This window comes from Biomphalaria glabrata, chromosome 11, assembly GCF_947242115.1.
Source record: "Biomphalaria glabrata chromosome 11, xgBioGlab47.1, whole genome shotgun sequence".
NCBI lineage: Eukaryota > Metazoa > Mollusca > Gastropoda > Planorbidae > Biomphalaria > Biomphalaria glabrata.
This window is the reverse complement of record NC_074721.1, coordinates 13,075,061-13,099,402: the sequence shown is the minus strand read 5'-3', so window position 1 is coordinate 13,099,402 and position 24,342 is coordinate 13,075,061. Positions and strand designations below refer to the sequence as shown.

General features: G+C 36.4%; 1 protein-coding gene across 1 annotated transcript in view; it reads left to right on the top strand.

The window, feature by feature from the left end:
• The first annotated feature begins 10,230 nt into the window (after positions 1 to 10,230).
• LOC106065112 (segmentation protein even-skipped-like) overlaps positions 10,231 to 24,342 on the top strand; it is a 36,518-nt gene continuing 22,406 nt past the window's right edge. The window contains exon 1 of the mRNA XM_056045435.1: positions 10,231 to 11,642. Coding sequence (XP_055901410.1) covers positions 10,997 to 11,642 — 646 coding nt within the window. The 5' untranslated portion in view covers positions 10,231 to 10,996. The remainder of the gene's footprint in view (positions 11,643 to 24,342) is intronic.

Below are 24,342 nucleotides of genomic sequence, written 5' to 3'. Positions count from 1 at the left end.
TATGAAGCTGAAAGTTTAGTCGTCAAGTTCTTTGCAGTGTTTTTATTTGTGTGCCTACTAATACATTTAGCCATAAGATTCAGAAATACGTAACAATATATAAATCTGTGTGATAGAAATATTTTTAACCAATTTTTTTTTGTTTAGCTTTTAGCTTTCTCGATGCGCTGTGATCCTATCACTTGTCTAGACCAGTTGTGAAGGGAGAGGGATGAAAGAGGTATCTTGGTGAATGTTTACATGATCGTTTTTTAAATGCTTAAAAAAAAAAGTTCACTCAGGGCGCGAGATTCATCAAGGGGACTAATTCAACTTATACCACCACATCTGTCAAGTACGATTTCTTTCCATTGTTCAAGATACCAAAAAAAAATAATTAATTACCAATAGTTAAATAACTAATTGGCTTTTTTTTTAATTCTTGTTTTGTCAGGTAAAAGAAATAATTGTGCGAATTTAAAGCTTAATCTGAGATAGGGTGTCGGAGAAAAGCAATTGTGAAACTTTTTACCAGACAGAGTGAGTTGATATACGCTATGTTATAGACATAGTTTCAACTAGCAAATGTGTTTTTCCTTCTCTACCCCTAAACGTAAACCTAAACCTACCTAAACACACCACTTTATATATATATATATGACCTTCAGACTCGAAGACTAGCCTTATTATTATTATGTTTTTGAGTGCGCCAACAAAGTTCGGAAAATGAAAGTAAAAGTACAGTAATTACGCTGATATTGTCAATTGTAGTCAAACTGAATTTCCATTTAATTGGATCAATAAAATTATCTTATCTTATCTTAAATAAAGGTAACCATTGCTATCTATTGATGATATGAACGACGGATAACGAGAGTATCGTGTGACCAGTACAACAACCAACCATATTTACTTGCCAGAGGTGCACCATAGATTATGTTGGTGTCTCAAGGAAGTCCTTTAAAAATTTAGAAGCTCCAAATCTCAGTCTTCACTGGGATTCAATCTTGAGACGCTCGGTTTGGAAGCTAAGCGCTTTACCACTTGGTAACGACGCCCCAATAAGAGGGCCGTATCCCAATCTGAAAAACACAACCCAATCTACGCCAAAACAAAAACCTAGGGCTGTATTTTGTTAAATATATATAATATAAATATGTTTAACGCGCGAAAGCCCCTCGTGTATTGGGAAAATCCGGAGATTATAAATAGAGATGGGCGCTGAATGGAAACGGGTGTTTAAGAGGATTAGCCTGTGCGCCTATACGATTTTGGTTACAAATCTTTCTCGCTCTATCAGTTTCATTTAACACCTATTAGTGAAGTCAATGAGGTATCAATAGCGTCGGGGGGCAACCCTCGCGGAATACATATGTAAAGCTGGAGTTCCCTTTGGAGGAGAAGGTGGTGGCGACCATAAAAAGGGCGGTAGATATTCGTTCGGCAGAAGGCATGAATACCCCGTGGAATTTTTATTGGGTTTAAGTCGGTGCGCAGTATCATGAAAGGGAAAATGGTGGATGGGGCAATGGGTATAACTAAATATTGGCTTGTGTGTGTGTGAAGCTTAGTGAATGTGTGTGTGTGAAATTTAGAGAAGGAAGTGTGTGTGTGTGTGTGTGTGCGCAGATGTGTGGTTAATGAGTACTCTAGTATTTGTATTTGTGACGGCTAAATACCACTTTTATATAATGTAATCATAATATTCAATTTTATCGTTTTTGTTGAAGTCCGACATAAGTTGATTAATGCACTTATGTTGTGGTAGGTATAACTAATGATAAAGTCGCTAACTTGCAGAGTATTTCAGAATAGCGCTGCATGGAGAGTTCAACTCACAAAAAGACGCGATTCTGCTACTGGTCCCCTGGATACACTCCATTGGCCACTTGTGAGTGCAAGAATCAATGACATGGTGGCCACACTTTGTCAGCAGTGCATCTAAAACATAAAAACAGCCTCATGCCTTGGCGAAATAGTTACTCCTTAGAGAGCCCTGCACTCCATGGATTCAACGCATCTAGTTGTGCGGCTATTTCTACTTGAAACCTTACGACCTATTCAGCAAATGGACAGAACTCTCTGTCCATTAAACTCATACTAGATACATGCTTCCATACATCCAAGGAGAACATTAAGACTTATCTGTTAGATTAGTTTGCTCTTCTAAATCTCCTGTTTTTCTCTATTATGTTCTCACAGCGCTCTGAGCCTATATTCTATGTTATAACAGCGTTATATAAAATTATAGGAATAATCCAAAAGCCAGGCATCAAAGCAGATGGCCATCACTGCCGCACTATGTGCGTGGGGAAAAAATCTTAGGGCTGATTCTAAAATGTATTTAGGTTGAAAGGACAACGCACAGTTTCGTATTTCCCAGAATTACAATTGTCCAGGATTCCAAATAGTCTGAAATTACACTTGTCCAGAATCGCAATAATCCGAAATTGCAATTGTCTAGAATCGCAATAATCCGAAATTGCAATTGTCCGGAACTACTAATATCCGAAAATACGAATGTCCGGAATAGCAATGGCTCAAAAAGAAATAATGACTTTTTAAGTATAAGAACCGAATGAAACTTATGTTTAAACGGGAATTGGTTAAAGTGAAATTGACGAACAGGATAAACTTTGGTATCTTTCAGTCAGCCCAGACAATAGATCTACTTCCCTTAAAGAAGTAAAGTTCTTCTGTTTGTGTACTTACAGGAGGTCGAGTCTTTCCATACAATCTCAAGATGCTTCAACAAAACAATAGAGAATGGGATCTTTGCTCAAGAACATTATGTAAATGCGATGTATAATTGTATATATAAGGTTGTGCAGGGCCGTCGCTACCTATTGTGCAATGTGTGCATTGCACGTAGGCGGCCGAAGGTAGGGGGTGGCCAAATCATTATTCCCAGGTTACCTTAATTTTTTAAAATTTTTAGTTTTATAAAATAAAAAAAATACTCAAATATTTTAGTATCTTAAATAGATTATAATTATTCCATTATTCTTTCGAAACTATTTTTAAAAAAAAGATATTTGTACATAAGAAGCTATTTTGGGAACTTTTAATAAGAAAAGAATAGAGCGGCGTACGAGGGGTTCCCACGGGTTGTTCCATTTCCCACCTTGAATTTTCGCGGGTTGACTCTAATATTTGTTTTGAATGACGCTTACAGAAGCAGATCAGTCAAAACATATTTTTCTTCTTAGTATCTATTTAATACATATAAATATTGTTGTTTAGTCGAATACCCCGCCGAGTAAGTAGATCTAATGATTAAAAAATTCAAAAACATGTTCACTTTTATGTTAAATACCTGCTAGTTAAAAGCGTAGAGTTATTTTTGGGTCATTATCGATGTAGATCTACATTAAGTTGTAGGCTACTAGCTGTTTGGAGCAACAAGCCCACGACTGACCAACAACAAAAGAACGGGGGGGGGGGGCGAAAAAATGTTTTAAATTTCATTGTAGTTAGGCCTATTGATCTGTGTCTGAATATTACAAATGTTTACAAATTAAAATATCTTAAGAGACGTCGTTTCATCTTCTAATAAGACCTTGCCAAATGTAGACCGTTTTCGCTAGAGGCGTATGCAACAATATGGGTTACAACGTTTTGAAAACAAAAATTTTAAAACGTCTCTTCTAATGTGATTCTTCTGGATTTTCTTACCTGAGATTGGTCAAAATTCTTCCAACTATTGCACTTCATTATAGTGATGATTGTGTGAAAAAAAATTCTGCGACAGAGACGTCTTACTTAGCACCAAGATGATCTTAAAAATGTGCTATATATACCTAGAATGTCCCTTTTTTGTTGGAAAACTACTATCTACTGTAAATGGCTCGTAAAGTTAATTTAACAGTGATTTTGTACTTAGTAGAAGTAAAATATAAAAAACAAGGTTACGAAAGACAAAATCGGCCGCCGAAGTGGTCCACCCAGGCAGTCTTCAATATTTTCAGAAAGAACATCCGAATGAAATTATATCAAAGACAAATGAGAGATAGAATGGAGAAAGAAGGTTAAAAGATCTTGTGTAGTGCCCCAACGGTCCCGCAGATCAAAGGATAGGTGAAAGTGAATGTAAAGTTAGATGTGAACCTGGCCTAACTAGTTCCCCTTTCAGACCTTGTGGTCTATAGGGCAGATGATATAAAGTTCATCTGTTTTTGTGGCCTACGGTTAACTAGGGTGTCATGTAGCCAGCACAACGACCAACCGCCTTTACTTTTCCCCAACTAATGTCAGGTATCCATCAGAGCTCTTTTCTAGTTTACGAGATCTAAACGGGACGGACGGACAGACGGTCAGACGGACAGACATTTCGCACAAAACTAATAGCGTCTTTTCCCCTTTCGGGGGCCGCTAAAAAGGCAAAGACGAATTTATTTTCTAATACAAAATTTTAATTTTCACTTATTATCCTTATCACTACCCAGACTAGGCCCCGCGCAATCCGTTTCGCATAGGGCCCCGCAATCTGTAGGACCGGCCCTGCTTGCCGGGGATTATATGATCAAACTTGATAACTCAATGAAGTGAAGAAACAACTTTGTATTTTCTTGAAAACTTCTTTAATAATACTTCTTCAACTTTCACATCAAATGACTTTTCAATTTAACAACAACTTGACTTGATACTTCATAAATAAAACTTAAAGATACATGAAACTTCACTTACTATAACTTCAAGTAATATAACTTCAAATATTCAACTAATAAAACTTTAATTAAATGAACCCGCTAATATCACAAAACTTAACTAAACCTTTACTAAGAGAGGACTTAAGCGATAACCAGGGCCGGACTTAAGCCACTGCAGCCTATGCGGCCGCAGTGGGCCCCGCGCTTTCATAGGCCCCGCGCTAAGTATATCTGTAATTGCATAATGATGCAAAATATACGAAAAGTCGTGGAAATTATTTTTAAAATCTGAAAATTAGACAAAAATTGTTACCGGTATATGGAAAACACAAATCTTACCCGAATAAAAAAAAGCATTTCATATTTAAATAAAAATATAATAATAGTGCGAACTTTAACCGAAACGTAAGTTCCAATAGAGCTAGATTACGTTTTTAAAACGATCAAAACCCGAAAATGAGAACATAATCACTTCTAGTGAGACAACTGAAACAGATTCTATGAAGTATGCAAAAACTGCAGTGGTGAATGTCGTAAGAGAAGAAGAAAATGATGTAACACTAACAACTGATCAACATGTCGTAAGAAATGAAGGCAATAATGTAATAACTGATCAACATGTAGTTATAGATAATGAGCTAAATGTGGTCGATTCATTAAGAAATCTGGATGGAATGGAAAGATCTTGTATTGACTATTTATTACAAAAAGGTCCACCTGAGATTACTTAGTAGAATTTTCCAAAAAATAAGGATGGTAGACATTTCTCTTAAGTGCATTGCAAACCAAACCTGAGTAAAGGTAAAAGTGATTTGCGTCCTTGGCTGATATATTCTGTGTCAGCAGACAAGATCAATTGTTTCTATTGTCGTCTAATGGAAAAACAAAAAAGTTGCTTTTTAAATGAAGGATTTGACCAGTGGCAAAGCTATACCATAAGACTAGCAGAGCATGAAAAATCGCAAAGGCATTTAGATGCCATGACCAGCTGCTGTGAAGCTGGAGCAAGACTAAGTAAAAAAAAAAAGGCATTGACAAAGTTCACCAGGAGATGCTTTATTCTGAAACTAAACGTTGGACTAGTTGCAATTGTACGATTTCTAGCGAAGCGCAATTTAGCTTTCAGAGGGACCATTGAAAGACTTAGAGTCAAGTAATGGGAATTTCCTGGTCTAGTAGAATTACTAGCTAAGATTGATCCAGCAATGGGGGAACAACTTCGACGTGTTACCAATGCAGAAATTCATGATCGTTACCTGGGAAAGAAGATTCAAAACGAACTTATTACTGTAGTAGCTGATGCTGTTGTGAATTCTATCCTTCGAGACATCAAGAATGCAGATATTGGATTGTATTCCAGACATAAGTCACAACGAGCAGATGTTATCGTTATTTCTCAGATAAGGGTTGAAGTGAAAGAGCTTGTGGTTGTGTATGAACGTTTTAAGTTTCTTCCTGTTGTTTCTTCCTGTTGTTTCTTCTTGTGACAGCGAAAAGAAGTTGGCTGGAAACATGGATGTTGTTGCAATCTTTCCAGCCAAAAGTCAAGGAAAAGGCAGTATGATAAATCTGTGGAAAACTTCACACATCAAAAAGCTGAAGATGGCTACAGGATAAAATGCTTCAACAGAATTGTGAACACTGCAATTTACTCCTTGCAAACTGAGATTTGAACTGTAACTGTGGCATCTTGTGAAAGAAGTTTCTCGAGTTTTAAACTAATCAAGAATTACTTAAGGTCAAAAATTCACGAAGAGAGATTGAACAATGGGGCAATTCTTGCTATTGAGCGTGATCTATGTAGGAAACAGAATTTTGATGATCTACTGTATGACTTCGCTACACACAAGGCTCGTAAAGTAAAGTTAATTTGATCGTGATTTTGTACTTAGTTAAGAATGTATAAAACGCAAAGACGAATTTATTTTTTAATACAAAATCTTAATTTTCACTTATATCCTTATCCCTACCCAGAACAGGCCCCGCGCAACTCGTTTCGCATAGGGCCCCGCAATCGCTAGGACCGGCCCTGGCGATAACTAAGCGAGGACCCCGTCTAACTGACTTTCCTTTAATTTATACCTTTCTTAATCGTACATTCCAGACTCATGGAAACTTCTCCCCTAATTATTTTAGTAACTTTGACCTTCTAGAAGCTGACGTGTGCTATTTTGTTTCCTTAACATCTTTCTTTGATTGGATACCTAGAAATTACGCGGGGCCTATGAAAATGTGGGGCACACTGCGGCTGCATGGGTTGCAGTGGCCTAAGACCGGCCGGCAAGTGTGATCGTCACAGTTACTTTAACATTCATTACATTCTTAGAAAAACTCACGATCCCTACTGTGGGAGCCTACATCGCTCCTCTAGGTCCCCAGCTTCTAATGGAGGCTCGAAAGGAAATTTTGTCATGTAGGGGGTCGCCAACCAGAAATGTTTGAGAAACACTGCCTTGATGTGTTTTATTCCAAGTCATTAAGTGACTTATACTTAGGATTATTTATTTAGTAGTAATTCAAGAAAAATACGTTGAGCTGCTTCATTTTGTCCTGGTGGTGTGTTGGATGCTTGTGGATACAGTGGACATCTCTCCAAAATACAATCGTGAGAATCATGATCACAGTTGACGTCAATGACTTACGAGTCACTTTAGTCTGCATTCTCCATGTGTCAGTTGGTTTAGGAATCAATGAATAACGTCGACATTAGAGGTATACAATTAGGGTCCTATTCATTCTGAAAAGACCCGAACACAATGCAGAAAGAAATTTTTGTTAAAGTAGCTCTTGAAAAGAAAACAACATTAGATGGAACCCATTAAAAATGCATGAAAAGCAGCCTTATCTTATCTTATATAATATAGACGTTATTTCAAAAAAGAATCCACAAATAGTTTATTTGAGAGAGAAAGAGAGAGAGAGAGACACACACGCACGCACACACACGCGCGCGCGCACGCACACACACACACAAAAACAAACAAACAAACACAAAAAAAGGGGTATTTGTATAAATTAATACGGGTAATTTTGAAATTTGAATGAAACTAAAAATAAAATCATTGAAATTGTGTAAACACACAAATACTTTCACAAAACATTACATTGTACACCAGATAGGTCTCACACCAAAGAAATCACTATTATTATTGCTACTGGTTCTTATACACATCATGTTGCAATACATGAACATTTTTTGGGGTTTCCTCCAATGACTGATACAACAGAAAAAAAGGATTTTGTAACGTCGCAATAGAAAAATTACAAAGTTAAAAAGGAATGATCTACAAAAATGGATTTAAATCAACGGGCGCTTCTGGTACATGGTCAAGCTCAGTATTTGTGGGTCAGAATCCTGTACTTTATTGTTATATCGAGTCAATGGGTCAGTAAGTTAGACGAGGTCTATACATAACACGTTAAGGTTAGGAGCCTTGGATAAATAGTCACAGGCGATTGCAAAGTTGTTTGGCGGCGATCTAACTGCTTTAAGATCTGGTCAAAGTTTTCCTGATACAGTAACTGGTCGTGTTGGCTGACCAGTGACCATGGTACTGTTACTGATTTGTTGAGTGTTGATACCACACAATGGTGTGGCTATTCAGTGTTACACTAAGCATGGTGAGATTGGCTGACAATTATGTGAGACTTGAACCTAGAAACTGGGAATAGGACTTTTGCTGTAATGTAACGCTATTTCAAATATTAAAACTATGTCTTGGGTAGATCAAATATAAGAAACTCTAAACAGAAAGAAGGAAAGAGTGCGAGAAAGAATGAATAAGGATGAGAGAGAGAAGGGGAGGGAGAGAGAGAGAGAGCGGGGGATGGATAGATAAAAAGAACAAGACATCGTCAAAATCTATATCCAAACACAAACATTGACATACAGAGTGAATTGATATACGCTTTGTTAAAAATACTTTTCAAAAAAGAAAGCTTATCACATGCAAAGAACTGCAAAGTCACTGCCATATATCTCAGTACTACAAGGTTTAAATCCCTTTTTTCATAATGAAAAAAAAGATCGAATTACAACTTATTCATTAACTAATTTTTTTTTTGGATTGATTTTTATATTGTTGTTGACTATGAAATAATTGTGCAGAATTTTAACTTGAACTGAGAATGGGAGGTGTGAGAAAAAAAAAGTGTGCGCAATTAGTACCAGACAGACAGACAGACAGACAGACTGACAGACGGAGTGAGTTGATATAAGCTTTGTATTGTACTAGCTTACAACAATAATACCAATCCTTGCTCGTCTCTGATAGTCTTACCGTAATGTGGAGTGTGAAATGTTGAGGACGTTTGAAGTCTAGCCAATAGTAATGGGTACCTGACCTACGTAAGAGAGGTAAAGACATTTGGTCGTTGTGCTGGCCATATGAAGCACCTGTAGACCGTCAGCCATAGAAAAAAAAGATTACATTTAAATCATCTTAACGTTTGATGTTTTACAATAAATAATACAATAAAAGGTAAAAATAATATATGTCCTGAATCATCTTAGATAGCCAACCGTAGTTCTAATGTAGCACTATAGTGAACCGTAGTTCTAATGTAGCACTATAGTGAACCGGGACCTCCATTTCATGAGTTCCCTGGAAAAATAATCCTATAACAATTTTGGAACCCTGGTAATAGAATAGTCTAGCAAAGTGCTCTATCACTTGACCATTTTAGTTCAACCTTTCTTAAACGATGGAATCAAAAGAATGAGGGAAAAAAAAACATCATTTCTATCTCCCTGCGCGTGAGGTCATAAATTAATGACCTGTGATTGGCTAAGAAGCTGGTGCCGTCTAAAAATAAAACAAAACAAAACAAAAAAAAAGCCATCAATATAATTTTATGGAAGACCGGTTGTATCATCTCAGCTCCATCTGACCGCCCAGATAAATTACCAACAAATTGGCATCATTCCAAGCTCATTTCTAGGATATAAAGGGCAAAGATCGGCGCCCCTAGGGCGTCATAACGCAACCGCCAGAAAGAGGCGAATGAGAGAAAAAAAAATCGCCCTCTTTCGCACTCTCTCGGACTCTCCAGTGCTAAGCTCCGATCTCTTCCCCCCCCCCCCACATGAAATCCATACCTCGATTTTCATCTTCGTCCAGCTTTCAATCACACGTGAGATAACTCCTGCAACACGAGTTGTTGTCTGCCTTGTTCATTTCCTTTATGCTCTCCCCTTGAACATTTCCAGGATGAACACGTAGAGAAAATCTGGGAGAAATGGTGAGTGGGGGAGGGGGGAGAGGCGAAAACATTCGAACAATAGCAATTTGACCCATAAAAGGCCAATTATTTCAAAACAATCCGATACTAAGGGAAGGGGAAATAACCAACATGTGTACAAATACAAGTGGATGGATGGGGGGAGCAGCTTGAGTGATTGGCCTTGTTTTTTTTTTTTTTTTTCCTCTTGGTCTATATCGGCGCAGCGAGTTTTCAAACCAATCGCGATCGAGGATACATTCGCTTCTTTCAGCCCCGCCCTGTTCAACTCCTTTCCCCTCCGTAACCCCGCCCCTCTTCGTCTTAAGAGGTCGAACGATTTCTGCCCGATTTAGTTCCTCGTTTCAATAAGCATCTAATCTTTCGACCTCCACTCACTCACCCACCCCCCATCTCATAATTTTATATTCGTCGTCTCCTTTTTCAAAAAGGGATTAGTAGGTTACAGGCGCTTAGAAATCCGAACTGTAAGAGTAATATTACATCTCCAATTCCAAGGCGCCAGTTCGGACTACGGTCACTGTATATTTTTTTGGTTACCAAAGTAACATGTTGTGGGATAGTCCTTAGTATCGACTATTTTTAAGCCAAATTTAGTGCAAAACTGTGTGTTCAAGTGTTTATGAGTGTTTAATATAATATACATTCTGTTTAAGAATAGCTAATTGACCAGGGATCAAATTCAAAACTTGACTACGGATAAAGTTTCAGTAGGCCTAATTTGATGGACCTTTTTGTGTTTCTTCTTGGTGGGAACATATATCAATAAAATTAGTTTAAAGTAAAAACAAAAAAAAAAAAGAATATTTTAATTTTATGTTTCAATTATATATTACATATAATTAATATGTAATATAAGTATTATGTAATGCTAATTAGCAACAATATAATCAACCACTGCAGGGCTATTGTTAAATGCGATACTAACTAATATTAGCCTAGGTCATAATTTGTGCTAACCTAGGAACTAAGTCTTAGCCCTAGATCTAGATACTTGATCAATGACAATGAAAAGAATCGCTTCATTCAGTGACTTGTGGTCTATATAGTGTATCTTCTGTTCAAACAAGCTCAGTCATTCAGCAGATTTTGTGTGTGATATTTTAGTGAACAAGTGATTCCGCCAAATGTGGTATGACCAGCATGCCCGGTTAAGTAATTGCCACGACAGCTTCCTGTCTTTGCCCAGTAACATCTTCGGGGCAACGTTTTCGCTAGGATTGCCCAGCACATTGGATTCAGCCTCATCGGGCAGAGACCTGGGCAACGAAGCCATGATGCACCATCGCAGTGCTCTGGGCGTCCATCAACTGCATTACCAAGGGCGCTACGGGCTGGAGCTGGACAGCAGGGAGTTGAGCCCCTCGGACAAGGCTATGGCAAGAGACTTCATCATTATGCCCCCTCCTCAAAGCCGAGCCGCCCCAAACAGTCCGGCGTCGTCGCCAGCTAAGAAACCCTGCCTGGCTTCCTCCTGCTTCGACACAGAGGCCGCCGTCGTGGGGCAACACAGCGCCCAAAAGGTCGGCGATGCCGAGGGCGCCGACCACAACCACAGCGCGGACAGCGGACTGAACGACAGCCTGGACACGTCCGAAGGGGCGGCGGTCACCTCGGACGATGACGTCACGAAGCAGTACGACGACGATGACGTCAGGGTCTCCTCAAATGACGACGACGATGCTGCCTTAAAGAGCTATGACGTCATGAGCGATGACGACGCTGACCGGAAACACCCGACAACACACCACAGCTCACCGGACTACAGAGGAGGTAAGTCTCATTATATAATGTTATAACCTACATCTCGATTTGTTTCTGCAGTATATCAGTAACGCAAGGGAAGATAACTTCTTTCCTGTCCTGTAACGTAGTTCTTCTCGACCATAACCTCTCTTGAATGCTCAATGTGGAAATCCTTTGCTTCAGGTATATCCAGATTGTTAATCCACTAGATCATTGACCTACCTCATTGGAGCTGCTGTGTCGTTGCAACCAGAACTTTCTATCTACTGTTTCAGATCTTGGTCCTAATGTATTAGTTCAGCTGAACATAGTAGTGACTCCTTTGCGTTGTTCAAGAAATCTCCGATACGAAGACTTTCTTTGGTATATAAATGACACAATATAATTTTTTCAGTACCTAGTTTTTACCTGTCAAACTATGGGGCCCATGGTGTATTCATGTAGAAATGTGTGAAATTCCAGACGATTCGTTTCTTATCTTGTCTCTTTCCACACTAGTCCCAGGTGATAGTGCGCTGGGTGATTTGGATTGGTCACATTGTGAGAACAGAACAGGAGGATAGAAAATAAAAATAGTTCTAGATCTTTGCAAACACAAAAAATATATATTAAAAAGGTAATATAATAATGAATTTTATGGACTCACTCAATTGCTCGCACACACTTTATCAGGGTACTTTATTTGTGTGTGTGTGTGTGTTTGATTCTTGAGTGATTCATAAATGTTTAATGAATTAAAATAACTGTTCGAATATTTCAGTTTTAAAAAGGATCGTTTTTCAGAAGATAGAAAGTAGCTGTTGCAGGAGTTGTTTTTATCACTCTAGGGGAAATCAGATTGGCAATAGTGGTTTTATCTGCTGAGATTAAACGTGACATACAGACGGACGGACAAACCACACAAAACTAATAGCAGGTGCGGTGGGCACTTAACAAAATAAATAAATAATAAAACCTAGTGAATATTTCGCAATTTCGTGATATAAAATATCGGTCCAACTAAAAAAAAAAAAAAAGGCAGAGGCTAAATACTAAGATAGTTTTTCAGACCTTGCGATCTATGGGGCAGATGATGTTAAGGTTATCTGTTTCTTTGGCCAACGGTTAAAGAGCAGGATGTCATCTGTCCAGCACAACGACCTACCGCCTTTACTTTCCTCAACTAAAGTCAGGTACCCATTAGAGTTGGGTGGACTCAGGGGCGCCCTAAAAATCCCGAAATTCAAAATCCCAGTCTTCACCGAAATTCTTGCCCAGGACTGCATGTTCAGAAGCTGAATGCTTAACCACTCAGCCACCGCGCCCCACTAATACTAAGATAGTATGTTACAAATTCTGACATGGATCATTGTTTGATGCTTAGCCCACTCTGAACTAACATCAACAGCTAATGTTAGTTGTGGAAGCATTTTGTACTGCCTCAAACCAAACTAAAGTTTCTATTTCAGTACAACATGATAAGAGGGTATATAATTTGTGATAAGCCTAATACTAAACAGTATTACTTATATCACAGACTATCAAATAGCCTGCTGTTAATGAATTTGGTTGTTTATGTGGAAGTTTGTAAGATAAGAAAGAGTCCGAATCAAATTTAATTGATACTTAATGTCCCAGGCCTATGGACCGCATGACGTATACAGTCAGAGATGGGGACCGAGACATTTCCGTGAAAAGGTTACGGCCCACAATAACGGAAAAAAAACAACAATTACTCGTTATCAAATTGGGCTAAAATAGCAATGATTTTCATTCACTTGGAGATTTCTAAACATGGAGGCAATTCCTCATGTGTATGAAATCGTAGCGTATTCGGTGTACAGAATTTTGGATAATCAAAATACTATAAACAATGTTTTAGTTTTCATGTATTTTTAAGCACTGTAAAATCAAATCTTATCTTATATACAAGACACCGATAGCAACGTAAAACAGACACAAAAACTCTTTTGTTCCCCTGGCAATCAAATCGTTAACTAGAAACAATTTGATATAAACTTTTCACATGTATATTATGAGTGAGTCTGGTGTGAATATACATTTTTGTTTTTTTATAGTTATAATGTTTTGTTTGGTGTAATGCACAAATTGTAAGACAAATTTCCAATCGGACAACAAAGATTATTATTATTATTATTGTTATATTAAAGACGTTATTTTAAACAAGATAATTACGTCCTACGCATTGCATGTTTATCAATGACTTAAAAAATTGCTAAGCCGTTGGTTTTCCTGGCTGATTCAGGCAACCCGTTCCATTCTCAAATGGCACTAGGCAAGAAGGAGCACTTACGCTTGTAACACGAAGTAATTTTATTTTTTAGTTGGCAAATGTGTTTTTTTTAAATGACTGCGTCCTTGAGGTTGTTAATTTGATCTATTTATGTTTTATTTCAAAACACTGGAAGCCACCTCTTTTCATTTCTCTTACGATTCTAAGTTCCATTATATCGCAACCATATTTCTTCATATTTCTTTCTTTCTTTTTTTTCCCCCTTTCTCGTTTCGAATTGTATTGCTTACAAAGGGAAGTGTTAAAGCGCAGTTTACTGTAATTAATGTAGTGAACATCTTCACTGTGTAGGTTATATACAAATTAGTCACGTCTCAATAGCGTAATTCCAAATAAATCAATCAAAAGCTTGTAGGATTTATTTTATTCGTGATCCCTCCCACCAGCTTACAAATAACAATATAGACAAATATAATAAGTGAACTGATGCAAACATTCCATGGGCGGCCAACGGAGAGACATTATTCTACTTGCAAAAAAACTACAATTTGTCAATCACACTTTGGATGTGACTACTAAATAGAAAGTATGGTATAAATAGCGAATGTGTGCCAACAATGTTCACAATTAGACACGAAAAGAAAGAAACACTCAAGCAAAGTTGAACAATAAAATAATTTTTTAAATAATTGCAATCACCGTCTACCCTCCACCAATTCTACCAGCTTAATCACACTGGCTTATAAATACACTCGGGCTCGTATTTAAGGGAGGGCAGGCGTGGCCACAGCCCAGGGAACTTCCACAAGAATGGGCCTCCATTAATAGAGAAAAAATCCATATTTCAAAGGGTCAGCAAATTTACGTTTTGTTTTTCGTTTCTTTTCTTTTGTAGTTCTATTTTTTCCATTTTTATCGACAATAGGTTACTTTCAATCTTACAGGTGGCACCACTGTTTGGGTTCAATTCAAAAAGTGTCTGCTTATAGTGTGCTTGTATTTATTGCAGATTTAATACATCACAGAAACCCTAAAAATTTACATATAATGTAATGGTTTTTTTTAAACGGAGGAAAATTACATTTAATTGACAAGTTCTCTCTTTCTTGTTTAATATGGCATTCTTTTAGATATTGTCATTTTTTTATTTAACAAGTGGATTTTTCTTAAAGGTTTCACAAAAAAAGTGCAGGGGCCTCCCCATACTTAGATCCGGCCCTGTCTACGCTAGCCATCTTTGAAGATATTGATAACTCAATAAATAAAACAACTTATATATTTATAAACATCCATCTGTTATGAATTTCGCACCAATGAAGACAATACAACTTATTATTCAACTTATTTTGTTAGTAATCACTAGTGAATATGACATTTTTACCCCCCCCCCTCCTTTTTATTTTCACGACAAAAAAAAAGTCTGTCTCGTTAAGGCGAATGTATAAATCTAGTAGACTTTACAATATTCTAATGATAGTCCTTTAGATCTAGACTTAGAGAAGACGATACTTAAAATTGTACTGAACATTGATTTATTTAACTAGGGCCTAACTATGGAAATACCAGAAGAGTAGTCTGTTTAAGATACGTATTTTCTAGTCCTCTAGCCAAATTGAACTATTTTATTTTTTATAATTTGAAAAATTATAACGATTAAACTAAAGTTTTCCCTGTGTTTTCCCAACCAGCTAGTCATTCTTTTCTCAACGATGTACATCAACAGGCAAATTCCTTGGATAATCGTTAGAGCCGTTTTGGAAAACAGTGTCCGCTTAAAAAAAAGTTCCAGGTTTTTCCTACTCTCTATGTCTTGAATAGAGGTATTGTAAATAATGTTATAAGTATAACTCAACATAATAGAAAGAGTAATTTAAAATTTATTTTCATGTTACGTTCCCCCTTTCTTCTCAATTGGGAATATGACATAATTTTAACAAATTATCTCTAAGGCAATGAGTTTTTTTAGCTACCTGTGCGGTATTCCAACTAGGAATAATACTAAAACAAGGTTACAAAGACAGTTTGTGTGGAAACACAAACTCGAAATCGGCCCCTGAAGTGGTCCACCCATGCAGGAAAAAAAGGAAGGTTTCAATATTTTCAGAAGAATATCGGTATTAAATTCTATCAGAAGTAGTCCAACCAGGCAGGTAAAAAGGCAGGTTTCAATAATTTCAGAAAGAATATGATAATGAAATTCTGTCAAAGGCAACTGAAAGAGAAGAATGTAGAAAAAAGGTTGACAGATCCTGTGTGGCGCCCCAAAGGTCCAGCAGACCAAGGAATAGGTGAAAGTGAATGTGAAGTTAGATGTGAATTTGGCCTAACTGATGTCTTATAATGAGTATCTAATTGGTCTAATTCTCTTATTCAAATCTTCAAGAAAAAAAACATTTCGGCAAAAATAAATAAATAAATAAAATTTCCTTTAGTTTTGTGTTCCGTGAGCCTATGCCGGCTATGCAGTTCACGCGACAATATGAAAAAGTACTTATTAATTGTTGTTTTAAATTATGTCCAACTTATTTGCATAGTAAATAGATTTTTTCTCTTTAAAAAAAAATTTAACATTTATTTTTGTAAATGTAGTTATTTAGTATGACATAACTTAGTAATACAATTGTAAAAAATAATATTTTTTTTAAATAAAAATCTAAAACCATTTGCATAAGTATGTTATAACATTAAGAAATCCTAGTCGCCCTTAAAAAGCCTCATGTGTTTGTTACTATCAATGGTGTATAGTTGTAAAAAATGGTGTATTTTTATGAAAAAACTGCTTGTATAATTGATTTTAAAAAATTAGATTTTTCGCTTTCAGAAAAGAAAAAAGTAGCCGTTGTATCTGAACTTTGAATGGTCTAAAATATCTTGATGTCCGATTTTCATGTTCTCTTCTAGTTTCTGAAATCTAAACGGGACGTACAGACGGACTGACAGGCCTCACAAAACTAATAGCCGCTAAAAAAAAGGTTCAATTTCGCGAGTGTCCCTAGATCAATCAAGATATGCATGTTAATCAATGACTTAAACTCTTAACAAGCCAATGGTTTCCCTGGCTGATTTAGGCAAATCATTCCATGCTCTTATAGCACAAGGGAAAAGGGAGTTTCTGTCCTAGAATATGGAACAGTACTATGTCTCCATATATATCATGCGATGTGATTTTGTTTTGGTATTTGAAGATAATGGTTCAGTGTTTTATGTATAATTGCCACTTTACTTTTGAGTCTTCTATCCTGAACTGTGTTTTATGTACAATGGCTACTTTACTTTTATTCCTCTATTCTGGACTGTATTTAAATGTACTGATTTTACTAAAGGTGTTAGTTTAATCAACTGTGAATATTCGTCTGTCATATATCTCACTGCTATGTTTTGTATCTGTTCTAGTTTCTTCATGTTTTCATGAGGGTTAAAGAGAACATGCAACACATACGATTGTTCTTATTTCTCTTGCTTTGCTCTTAAATGGAGCCCTGCTATGAATTTGAGGTTTTTATATATGAGGTAATTGAGTACTTATGTGTAGTGTACAGTACTTAGAATACCATCTGTCATGCCCTAACCATTTTGTTTCTCTTGAGACGTCCAGACTACAAGCAGTCATTGTCTAGAAGGGGGGGGGGGCACACGACGTTACGGTACAATACTAATTAGATCATAAAATCATTTTCCACGAAGCTTGACCTCCGACATCAAAGCTGGCCGTGGGGGGTCAAGAGCCAGAGACACGTCAGTAAATATCCAGGCGGTCAGTTTTGGAAAGGAGGCCCACAAAATTAATGACCATTCAAGCTCGCAGAAATGACCACGTGAAAAATGGAGTTGGCGGTCACTTAAAAAAAAAAAAAAGTCCCGCCGGGTCGTCGTTGATGTTGTATGTGTTCAAAGATAGAAAGAAAATGTGTGTGTGTGTATGTTTGAGTGTGGGTGTGTGCGCGTGTGTTTGTCGAGGGGGGGGGGATACTATTACCTAAGGGGCGGCATAATAGAGTAAGTACCGGATGAATTATAGACCTATTCTATACGACCGCTGACTTTTTCCCATTGCCTTTTGATGCTCCGACATCGGTCATAAAAATTAAGGGCAATTACTCTTGTGGCTGGTAAATGCAGTTATCCTCTTTCTTTTATTAAGCCTCACCTCAAGTTCTCTCCTCTTCTTTTCGTTCGCAATCTATTTAAAGAAAGTATAACCCATTCAAAGGGAGGTTATGGAATAACATATTTTATATTATTTTTTTTGTTATCAATTCACTATTTAATTTTCACATCCATCATAAAGAAATTTCATTTACAACTGCACCAATTTATTTCAAGTCCATCGGCCAAAGCTTTAGCTGCTTAACTATACATAAAGCTGAATATAACATGAATAAAGAACCACTTCGGTAAACCAGAAATAAGTTTGTTTGTTGAACAAGGACTAAATAATCAACATCACATACCCACTTGCCTATATCGCACCAGGCGCGGGCACAAACAAATTTAGAAGTCTTTTTTTTTAAATACATTATAAAATATACTTTATTACATAAAAGATGCAAAACAATTTAATATTGCCATCATATTACCCTCAACGATTATTTTAAAAAATAACAACAACCAAATAAATCGATTTCTGATCAGCATTTTTTCTCCACCGGCTCTTAAAATGTTCAAACATTTACGATAATACAAACTAGAAATCGATGAGAAAAACAAACAAACCCAGATGAAAGCAGTTTATGAAACTTGTCGGCGCAGTTGAAAGCTGACATGTATTGTTTATTCATTTATTTCTATACCTATTTGTATTCAATACACATAGTATATTTACAAACAAAAGTGCTATATTCCAGAACACACGTAGCCATCGTAATGATGTTGTCATTATTAATAAATATTGTCATCGCTACCTGTGGTCTGGGACATATGCCACCAACCAGCATCTTCCGGATGTCCCGAATCTGGGCGAGTCTGTCCAAATGTCCCCACGTCTGGCTCATATTCTTAGCGTCTGTTTTCAAATCGCGGCGCCATGTATTCCTGGGCCGTAATAGTTAGTAGTTTAGTAGTTACTTATAAAGATCGGGTCTCAAACAAAGAAATTTTATGCCGAACTGGGACTCGATCACTTAATGAGGTTGTGACCGAGCGTCGCACGAGGTTTGCGAGACATGTCCTCCAACAGCATGAACTACGCATACAGAGAGTTGCGATGACATGGAGGCCAATACGAGGAAAACGCAAACAGGGGCGCCCTCGTATAACTCGGCGCCACATTTTCATGGAGGATCTTAGAGCAGTGGACACCAGGTGGTAAGGCTTTAGACAATGCCAGTGACAGATTTTTGTGGATACAGCTTGCTGCCCAATGCACTGAACGGCGCTGGAGACTCTAAGTAAGTCAGCAAAAAGGAACACACACCATGTTTGACATAAATCTAAATCCAATCCACTAGATCAGTAACTAAGACCCGCAGGCCGCGGGTCATATCCGGATAGTGTAAAATAAAATAATTAGAATTACTTTTCATTATGTAACTAGGATTCCCTTGCCTCTATGAGAATGCATTGTTTGAGTGTTAAGAATATGTATGAAAACTATTTTAATATCTATCTATAAAATACAAATTATAATCAATCTTATTTCACTTGTAATCATGTACTTCGACAATAACAGGGTAGTAGAGCTTTTGACTTCCGAATCGAGCTGAACACTGAGATTTAAACTTCTGGATTTTTAGAATTTTCGATTTGTACCTGACATTAGTTGCAGAAAGGGCAAGGCCATATGACACACTCGTTCACGACATCACCTGCACAATATAGCTGAAGTTCTAAAAGGGATATTTTTTTTTATTTTTTACTTTACAACTTAATATGCCTGTAATAAATTATGCAATCTACACAAACCATATTACACAAAATTAATATTATATACATATTTTGATTGGCTTAATATTTCCTTTGATTCATTTCACTTGTGCGAAAGTGCAATTAACATTCCATAGTTACAATCATGAGCTATATACAACGTCTCAATAACCTTGACTGCGCAACTGTAGTACTTGCTTATATATCTGCAACTATGAATTTATAGTCGATGAGCTGCAGCGGCTATATTACATTGAACAGTCTAAATGATCGTTTGCCTTGTGTGTTATACTAAGAGAAAGTATCATCTGAATATAAAAAAATATTCTCTCAGAATTTCTGATCAATGTTAACCTTAATTGTGAAAACATGGAACTTACAGTTTCGTTGTTTGTTTGTTGTTTTTTTTTTGTTTTTTTTTTTGGCAATGTAATCTTCTGAATAAAAAAAAAAAGTCTATAAAAAAATAGCTACAATTTGGAACATTTACACAGCACTTTGACTTAAAGAAAATTTAAGGATTAGAATAAATAGAGGAGGTAACTAGGACTAGTGGTCCACACATAAACACATTCACGCAATTGCACAATAAAAATATAACTCCGAAAGCACGGGAGGTGGCCTACAGACTGATTTACGAAATGACCCTCAATAAAGAAGAAGGGTAAGGGCAGGCCAGAAACACACAGGTGGGATGGATAATAACAAACCAGAGAAACATTTGCTTGAGGAGTGTCCAAACTTCACCATTGTGAGAGAAACTCTGTCGAACATTTTATATACCAACAGGCGGGCCAAGGTCAACATAGGTCTAGCAATAATTTTAAATACAATACCCAAAGGATAAAAGTAAAAAACTTACAGATATAAACTTCATTTTGTCAGCAGAGTATAAGCTACTTGTATGGAACGTGTATTTAAAAGCTACTTGTGGTAACAAAATCCTAAATAGAATTCAAGTAGATCATATATACAGAAGGATTATACAATGTAGAATAGAAAATGTTAAATAATATATATATATATATATATATATATATATATATATATATATATATATATATATATATATATATATATATATATATATAAATGTACATTAAAGTAAATGAAAATTGAAATGTATAAGAATTTAAAGAATATATTTAAACATCAGAAACTTTAGTTAGAGAAAAAGAGAAAAAATGCTTCGGTTCGTTTAAATTACCAGATTTCTTGTGGTGATGTGACAAAGTATAAGTCCCTACCCCATTCCAAAAACAAGTTTTGTCCTCAGATAGAAATCATTGTATAATGTTTTGTTTTACCAATAGAGTCTTATAGATATTCCACTATAAGTAGGTAGAAGTTAGACATATGACTTACAATTAGATTTCTATATCTTGTTGGCTTTTTAAAACGGTAAGTACCATGTTTTTTTTTCTCTTTCTTTTTTTTTAGGAAACGTCAACGTTTGCCACTGGCGGATCCAGGGGGGTGCGCTCCCCCCCCCCCCCCCATTCGGCCGACCCTCCCCCGAAAGGGGGGGGGCGGACGAGTTAAAGTAAAAAAATCACACCATTTGCATACGAATTTATTAGTTATGTTAATAATATATAGAAATGTTTTATATTTTCAACATATTTGTAGATTATTTGCCCCCCCCCTAGTATGTTGCCCAATTTGGTGGGATGGGGAGGTGGCGATGGCATCAATCCCGCCCCTCCCCACATAACCTTTCAAGTGAGGGGGTGGTCCTATTCATTTGTAGAAATCACAACTTGTTAAGGGAATCAAATATCTATATAATTAAAACTTCTTATTGATATTTTTATGTCGTTCCCCTGTTAGCCAATTCTGGGGGGGGGGGGGCGAATACATCTACTGTCCTTCCAACCTAAACTCTTTGAATGAGGGGGTGGGCGGTCCTACTTGTATTTACAAATCATAGATTGTAAAAAAAAAATTTGTTGAATTACTATGTAACTTTTACATTATGTCGCTACACTTCTGGTATCTTAGCTGATTCGGTGAGGGGGGGGGGGATTGCTTCTACTGCCCTCCCCCACTCTAGCCCGCAGAATGGGGGGGGGGTCCTATTTTGATGGAGAAATCATAGTTTTTTTTAACAAACTTAGTTGAATATCTATATTCTATAAGGTACACATTGATGTTTTAACACATTTGTATATTATGTTGCACACAGACTCAAATTTTATCATTAGTAAATAAAAAATGAAAAAGGGTTCTACCAGGTGGGAGGGGAGATACATGCAATCGCCTTCCGCCCATCGGACAAACCACATACTTTTTTTTCATTTTGTATTTTAGTTATGAAATTATAACATTTAAAAAAAAATACTACAAATATAATTTATTTATGCCATAAATTAAATTCTTTTATGGAGTCGCCCGACCCCTTTTCTTTAATGCCAAATGCAATAATTAGCAGAAAATATAAAAAAGGAGCGAGGAATGACATTGTCTCTCTCCCCTTTCCAGACGAAAACATGACGTTTTAAAACAGAAAAGTCAAAGACTTAATGTGAGAATACCATTGGAGATCCTTGTTTATGTAACAATTGATGGATTGTTATCAGAAAATGTTTTAGTTGGTAAAGAGTTAAAGGGGAAGGCATGCTCTTTTTATATAAGACAAAGTAAAGTTTATAAAATCAAATATTAATTTTATTTAATGAGTTCAAATCAAGGATGGTAGCGTCTGGATCAGTTGGGAACATTTGGTGGAAGGAGAAAGAAAGGGATGTCTGGGTGGATTTTACTGCCATTGGTTTTTAAAAGCATAACAACAACAACAACAAAAAAACGGCCTGGGATTGACCTGGATTCAAACTTGTGGCTCACGCCCACTCGGGTCGACGTGTTATCCACTCTGCTAGTGAAGTACCTATGACTTGAGAAGATTGTTTAGTTATATATTGTTTGTTTCAATTTAGAGCCGCGGCCTATAAAGTGGTCTTATTCAGCGTTTACCACCACTTCTTTCCCTAGTTCGAGATACCAAACAAAATAATTATCAATTGTTAATTTTTGTTTTTTTTATTCTTCTATTGTCAAGTAAAAGAAATAATTGTGCAAAATTTCAGCTTAATCCGTGATTGGATGTCGGAGAAATAACGTGAACAAACTTTTTATTTGACAGACTGAGTTGATATAAGCTTTAAAAACATAAGAAGCTCTTTAAATAGGGATTGTCTACATTTCTACACATTCGGAATATTTAGCGGAACACTTTCCGTATTTCCTATGGTTGGGAAATGCAAACCGTATAAAGTTATCTATAATCTATACTATAAAGTAGAATGTGAGGTGTATGTATGTGACTTATAGACATCAAAACCGCTTGACCAACCTTGATAAAACTTGGCAGGAATGTTTCTTGTGTACCAACTTAGACCGTAGTGTATGTATTGTAGCCCTAAAACAAAACTTAAGACCCTAAAAAAAAAAAAGTTGTCCGACTCTATAGTATTGTATGGATCTTGGCCATGTCTACAATGTTGACATGAGAAAAGATCGAAAGGATTTAGACCTAGATCTAATTTTAAGAAATACACTTTGCTCAGATAGTTTTTTACTTTGACACATGAAAATACAAAAGAAGATCCTTTGATTTCATTATATAATAAAATTAACCTTCAATTTTGTGTTTCAAAAGCATTTTTACATTTTACATTAATTAGTTCCTTATATTACAGATTTATATTATATTACAGAACTACAGATTTCCTGACGAACATTCTTTCATGTTACACATCTTTCCATCCCTAGATCTAAAACTCTATTTCAACTCTAAGATAATGAAACTTCTCTTCGCACAGAAAGTTTTATACTTTAACACATGAACATACTAATTATAGTCAATTTCATATTCATATTCATTTCATATTTTGATCAAATTAACATTCAAATTTGGTTTTCTAAAGCATTTTAATAGACTACATTCGTTTACGAAATCTGCGAAGCTGAGTTGAGATAGGCCTATATTCATTCATGAATCGCGTACTAAAAATTATTTCGTTTAATTGTTCACTTTATAATCCCATTCATTTAACAAAGCTATCGCTCTTTTCGTTTTTAATAGATATGTATGTATCGACTTTGGGTAAACCCATTTTCACAAAACTAATTTTATTTTCGTAGCGAAAGAGAAAAAACTTGAAAGGATCATTTGCTAAGTTTAACATACATCTAAATCCAATCCACTAGATTAGAAAACACAACCTTAGACCCACAGGCCGCGGGTAATATAAGGCTAGTAATCAATAAAATTGTTAATACAATAGTTTTTTAGCATTGGGTATTTTTTCGATAAACTTTAATGATGCCTCTTAAAAAAACAAACTGAAAGGGTAACGTTACTTTTTTTATACTAAAAAAAAAGGTTCCCCATTCAGATCTTGCGACCTAGAGGGCAGATGATGTTACGGGTAGCCAAAGGTTAACTAGGGTGTAATGTGGCCAGCACAAAGACCGGCCGCCTTTACTTTTCCACAACTAATGTCAGGTATTTATTAAAGCTGGATGGACTCAAAGACGCCACAAAGATCCCGAGATTAAAATCCCAGAGGTCACCAAGATTCGAACATAGGTTCGGAAGCTAAGCGCTTTACCACTCAGCCACCGCGCCGA